This window comes from Octopus bimaculoides, chromosome 12 (genome assembly GCF_001194135.2).
Source record: "Octopus bimaculoides isolate UCB-OBI-ISO-001 chromosome 12, ASM119413v2, whole genome shotgun sequence".
NCBI classification, from domain to species: Eukaryota; Metazoa; Mollusca; class Cephalopoda; order Octopoda; family Octopodidae; genus Octopus; species Octopus bimaculoides.
This window is the reverse complement of record NC_068992.1, coordinates 8,124,418-8,131,385: the sequence shown is the minus strand read 5'-3', so window position 1 is coordinate 8,131,385 and position 6,968 is coordinate 8,124,418. Positions and strand designations below refer to the sequence as shown.

Genomic DNA, 6,968 nt, shown 5'->3' with positions numbered 1-6,968 from the left:
AGTATCAGAAAAACTTTGGCAAAAACATTTATTGTGGAGATTATATATGAATCGCTAAACATTTTGTAAATATAATTGGAATTTTGAAATTATTTTGTCATTTTTTTTTTTTATTACAACTAAAATTACTTTAACATGAAGGACTTCATCTTTAAATCTGAATTCAAAATTTAAATCTTTCAAAAATCTCTGTTGTATATCAATAAAATCTTAAATTCAAAATGTCAATACTGATTTGAAAAAAGAAAAATGATAAATTCAATTTAAAGGAAAAAACAAACAAGTTCCATATTTTTTCTTTAATTTAATGTTACAACAACAATTATTTCTAGAATAACTTTTTGTTTCCAAAACTTATTTCTAATTTACAGATAACCAAGTGGAATATATTTTTTAGCAATATATCAAAAATATTTTTTAACAACATGAAACATAAACATAAAAAATGCATAATATATAACTGCAATGAGGCTATAACTATTTAATTAGTATGAATTACAGCAGTAAATTGGAAGTAGTCTCTAAGTAAATACTAAGTTAATTAAAATTAGAACCAATGATTCCTCAACTATGTTCAACTACTGAATTGTAGAGAAATATACAAGATTACAACTCTAAACAACATATATAGGAACTTGTTAGACGTAGCAACCAAATGTTCCTCAATTTACATCCTGTCATCCTAAAAGTGGAAGGCCACAATAGATACTGATACACTAGGCTGAAAATATGATGATATAGCCATAGCTGGGATGCAATTAGAAATCTACTTCAAGCCAGAACTTGGTTAAAGAACAACAACTACTTAATCATTTGGCATTGAAACCGTCCACATTTGGCCAAAATATTCAACCTGTTTTATGTTCAAATAGGTCAGATGTGGTTTCCCATGCCAACCCTGCAATATCATTCTAAAAAATTAACAGTTACATCATCAAAATCTCATAGCTACAAGATAATGCATGGACAATTCAAAACAATGAATAAATAAGCATTACAAGGCTAAAGGGTTAAATAATCTATGACAAGGAAGCAATAATAACAATGATATACTACAGTGGGAAAAAATCCAGAAGTACATAGGAGTGGTATGTAATCAATTCAAACAGCTCCTAGTATAATACTTATTAGGACATATTTTAACAAGCATAACAAGATTTACACAGGGATCATAGATGAATGAATCTAATTATTGTTACTTGTGACATGCAGTACCATTTCTTCCATACCATTTTCCTCACTGATCACAGAGCAATAATAGCAATGATTTCTTACATTAGCACAAGGTCAGAAATTTGGATGAGGAGAAAGTTAAGTTGATAAATTGGTACTTTGTTTTACAAACCCTACGAGGATGAAGAATTAAGTTAAACTCAGTCAGGTTTTTTGACTCAGAAAATAAAAATCCATAACTAAATAAAAGGAATTTTTTTTTTTTTTGAAACATTGATGGCTCTGCCAAACCATAAAGCTTTTTTTTATTTGATAGGCATGATGCCAGAAATCTGGGAGGATGAGTTAGACAAATTTACACCAGTACCTGACTACAGTTATATTTTACTAACTCTCAGAAAAATTTTTTAAAATAAAAAAAAAAAGGCCTTGGAAGGATTTGAACTCAGAATGTAAAGAGCTGGAACAAATATCACAAGCATTTTGTCTGACTCACTAACAATTCTGCCAATCCATCTATGCCCCAAAAATGCAATAATACATTTAACACTCACTCTGCTTTGATAGGAAATCAATCCATCATCCACCTGCCCCTACTCCACACAATTAAATCTATAAACTCAGCAACAGCTGGCTTGACAACAATAATTAAGTCTTCAAAGTAATAAGATATTCTAATCAACCATCACAGTATTATCTACAGTGGAATAATATGAAAATAGCATTAACAATATAATAACTTCTTGTGTGTACAGTTAGATGTACAACTGTAACTGGTCAGTTTAGAACTCCTTATATAGTGTCATCATCCAGTTTATTTCTAGTGAAATGGTGTGGTTACTATTGTACTTAGCAGTATTATCTGTAATGATATACAGATCAAACGTACAGAAACAGTACAATAAACATAGTATATACTGATAATATAGATATCTTATTGATCTACCTATATATACTGAACAGTATCTTCACTGAAAGCAACAATATGCTTGTGCAAAAATTAGTTTACAATCGGCCATTTATTTTCAGTCAATCTGAGACCAAGTTACACGTATTTGTCAATTAAATAATTACTGGAGAACCGGTTACACTAAAACTCAAGACTTTTGTATCAAAACCGATATTAATCAGCTGGTATATCAGTTATGGAAGATCGTTGTTCCAATATGAGACATGCAATTACCTCCCTTAGAAAAAAATGCATTGGAGAAGAGTTATTACCCCTGCCTAAGCACATTAAAGAGCTAACACCTGTCGACTTGACAGTAGGGCCTTTCTATAAGTAGGTTATCTCCCTTGGCTAGGTGGCGCTCCATGTAGACAATTAAACTTCCGCAGACTATCCACGCTATTGTTATTGTTTTACGTCTTATCATGGATATAAAGCAGCTCGATGATTCAGCTATCGAAGGACTTACTGTGCCCGAGTTAAAGAAATATTTAAGATTATATGGACAGTATGTTACTGGAAGAAAGGCGGACTTGACTGAAAGGTTGAAAGGTATAAAAATTTTGTCGATTTCAGCAGTTGAACAGGTGCAACATGTGCATTTTAGATCAGATGGTTGAACCAACAAACAGCATCAAAGTACTTTACTTCAGATATTAAGCACAGTAAAATGACTCAGGTAAATAAAGATCTCTAATTTTGCCACAGGTTGCAAACTTTAAAAAGAAGGGTATAATCAATTAGCTCAAACACAGTATTTTATCGACCTTGTAAGTATGTGATTGCAAAGTTGATCTCATTGAGATTTGGACACAAAATGTGAAACAGCTTATCAAGTGCTCAACCAATTCTAGTATTAATAATATTAATTATAAGAGTAACAATGATTTGTAACTTTGATGAAAGGTCACTTAATATTTACTTAAAAAGAATAAAGTTTGGCAGAGTGAGAGTGCCAAACAAAATATTTTGTGGTATTCCAACTTTTTATACTTTAAGTTACTGCTATGAAAACATTTGAGTGATAGTTTCATAGAGTCATATGTTTAGTTGTATTGGTTAGCAAAATTTTTGTTGGCTTCTTTTGTGATCAAGGTCTGTTCAATCAGAATCTATTGGTACCTACTCCACATTGGTTGATAATATCTCAGCACAAAGTTCATCAGTAAATATTTAGGCGATCTAGTAATAATTCAATTCACTCATAATATAGTTCGTTTACTCCACATTGGTTGATAATATCTCAGCACAAAGTTCATCAGTAAATATTTAGGCTATCTAGTAATAATTCAATTCACTCATAATATAGTTCGTTTATAATCTGGAACAATAAAGCAGTGTTGATTCTTAAGAGAATAGCTGAATGGGTGAATACCCAGGGAACTTATAGATGTTAGCATATGTAATTTAAAAAGCCAAAGTAATTTTAACTGAAATTACAATCTTTAATAAGAAGAAAAAGGCCATGATCTATTATACATCATATTTCTTCTTAAAAAGTATAATATCTGTGTGTGCAGATTCACACAAACAATACTCAGAAAAATAGGATTATAATTATCAGTTTAATGAGCATCTTATACATAAACATTTTCTGTTCAATAGTATAGACGGTTAAGACAGGACAAAATTGCAATGGTTTCATGTATGGGCGAACTACACAATAAAATTGGTTGCTGATCCAAAAACAATGTCCTGAGAGTCACATCCACAATATATATATATATATATATATATATATATATAATCATTAGCCACCACAATAGGATTGAGATCTTAAAACCAAAGTGCCATGTAATAAGCATTTGTATGGGTGCTGATGCTATGTAAACAGTGCTGGTGATGGTGCCACGCAAAAAAAGCACCCAGTACACTCTGTAGAGTGGCTGATGTTAGGAAGGGCATCCAGCCATAGAAGCCAAGCCAAAACAGACTATGGAACCTGGTGTGGCCCCTGGCCTTGCCAGTTCCTGTCCAACCCATGAAGCATGGAGAACTGACATTAAATGTTGATGATGGTGATGATTCTCTTAACTGGTGCAGCCAGTTGTTAAGGTGCTGCTCAAGTGGCTTTTTCAGTCAGTTATCATCATAACACACACACACACACACACACACACACACACACACATATATATATATATATATATATATATATATACTAAAACTGAAGATTTTTCCAAAATTGAAGGGTTGGTTGACTGCAGTTTGCAGTAAATGCCATGTTTCTTTATCTACCTCCAGTATACCACTAACTTCCCAACAGCCCTGGATCCAAAATGTTAGGTCTTGTGTCTACAGTAGAAAAGATTATTATAATTATCATTAAGGCAGCAAGCAGGTGAAGTTATTAACATGCCAGATAAATTGCTTAGCAGTATTTCATCCATATTTGCATGATGAGTTCAAATTCTAGAGGTCAACTTTACTTTCATCCTTTTGGGGGTCAATAAAATAAGTATCAGTCAAGTACTTGGGTCAATGTAATTGACTAGCCTCTACCCCTAAAATTTCAGGCCCTGTGGCAGAAATTATGATCATCATCATCATTATTATTATTATTATTATAGTAGTCGTGGCTGATGCTGGTGTCAGGTCAATGTAGTGGGTAAAAAAACACCCACTACATTCTCAGAGTGGTTGGCATTAGGAAGGGCATCCAGCTGTAGAAACCTTGCCAAATCAGATCGGAGCCTGGTGCAGCTTACCAGTTTTCAGTCAAACTGTCCAACCATGCCAGCATGAAAAACAGACGTTAAATGATGATGATTATTATTATCATTATTATTAAATATCTAGTTCTGGTTAGGAAAGGCAGAAGAGACAATCTCAAAACTTAAATTAATCAAACATGGAATGCAGTGGGTAGTAAGTTCGATCTTTGGGAGGTTGATGACAACAAGCAGTTCAGAATTCAAGATGAATTGCAATGTCAGTAAAACAGCTGTTTTCTTGTTTGTTTTGTTTTTCCAAACATGAGGAAAACGAAGACAATATAATAGAAGTAGAAAGACAGAAAATATGAAGATAGAATCTCAAGAAGTGGCAACAGGGAAAGAGATAACCTCAATTCACTTGTGTTAGAAATATTCCATCAATACAACAAACAATAGTCTGGAAGAAATATAAAGAAATGAGCAGCTGAGATTTGTAATTACTTTTAATGCAAGATTTCTTCCTCTCAGACGACTATCTCTTCAGGAACACCAAATCAGTTGTTATCGATGAGTCATTATAGGAAAAGACTTGTTAATAAAACTATATATCTCATATCAATTGTTTGATCAATTCTATAGGGGTAGGCATAGCTGTAGGGTTAAGAAGCCCGCTCCCCAATCACATTGTTTTGAGTTCAGTCTCACTGTGTGGCACCTTGGGCAAGTGTCTTCTAAACATCTGCTCAGGGCCAACCAAAGCCTTGTGTGTGGATTTGGCAGACATAAACAGTAAGATGCTCATCATGTGTGTGTGTGTGTGTGTGTGTGTGTGTGTGTGTGTGTGCATGCTAGTCTCTCCTTGTCTTGGCAATGCGCGATCGTTGTAAAATGAGCATCACTGTCATACAAGCAGTGTTCGTTTCTAATTTTTCATGGAAACATGTTGGACCATGGGGGAATATTACTTTGCTTGAAAACAAAGTGAGGGTTGGCAACAGGAAGGGCATTTGACTATAGAAGAAAATCTGCCTCAACAAATTCCATCCGACTCATGCAAACATGGAAAAGTGGATGTTATAATGATAATGAAGATGATACATATTGTATGCACAATAATTGAAACATATTCTACAATTCATGCAACTTGAGACTATTATCAATTAAGTTTTTGCCATCACTATTTTGTCCAACATGTGGTGGGTCGACCCACTTTCAAACAAGTAAATATTTTAGAAGAGTTTTATTAGCTACAACTGTCAGCATATCGCTATGATAAGTTAGTGACTAGCTTTGATGAGAGTGCCTTTTTTTTAATACGTTAAATTCTTTGTCACTTACACAAGTTCTTGCATCAAATTCTCACCAAACTAGGCTACTTCCTTGTCCAATAAAATATTAGTACAGATTCATTCAAATTTGAAGGAAGTAGCAGAGTATACAAACTAATCAGAAATGTTCCTGTACTTGTTGAAATAATTCAAAAAACAATAGTCATCAATGTTGTCTTTTCCTCACCACACAGGGATTTGTAAGTAGATCTTTGATGGTTACTACATAAAATATGTTAAAATTAACCTGTTTTTTTTTATGTGGATAGCATCCATATTTGAGTAATTTACTTAAGTGATATTTTAATTTAGAAATACTAGCCACAGAAAAAAATAAATAATTGGTCTTGTTCAAGATCAACATAAAAACTTATACATGGTCCTACAGCCTGTTAGAAATAACAGCCAAATCACTCTCCAACCCTACTGCCTTAGAAGAAAAAATAATGATCCTGTGTGCATGCACTGTACCAAGGGTTAGAATGCTTTACCATTTAAGCCAAACCAAATATTAGAGGGATGTGAGTTCAATTCTCATGGCAGGCTGCCGACAAATTTTTCTGCTTTTAAAAAGAAAAAGGATTTTATCCTTTATATCTATACTGTTCAGTATCTATGCATTGAATAAAATTTATCTTTCTACTTGTTCTACCATACATTTCAGCACTTTGAAAAAAAAAAAAAAAACTTGTTTGTTTACATACGGCATAACACACACACACACACACAAACAAAAAATGTCAGTGGTCAAGATTATTAAATGTCTAATGTCTGTGATGTGTTAGTGTTAATACAAATATAATTTTTCTGATTATGTAAATATTCATCTGGGAATAAGATACCTGATGTCAATTTAAGATC

The 6,968-nt window shown here is 33.0% G+C and overlaps 1 protein-coding gene across 1 annotated transcript in view; it reads right to left on the bottom strand.

The window, feature by feature from the left end:
- LOC128249214 (sorting nexin-2-like) overlaps positions 1–1,232 on the bottom strand; it is a 36,445-nt gene extending 35,213 nt beyond the window's left edge. Inside the window, exons 1-2 of the mRNA XM_052972244.1 lie at positions 1,200–1,232; positions 130–189 (exon numbers count right to left, since the gene is read on the bottom strand). Of these exons, the coding sequence (XP_052828204.1) occupies positions 130–189; positions 1,200–1,232 (93 nt within the window). The remainder of the gene's footprint in view (positions 1–129; positions 190–1,199) is intronic.
- Positions 1,233–6,968: the final 5,736 nt, after the last annotated feature.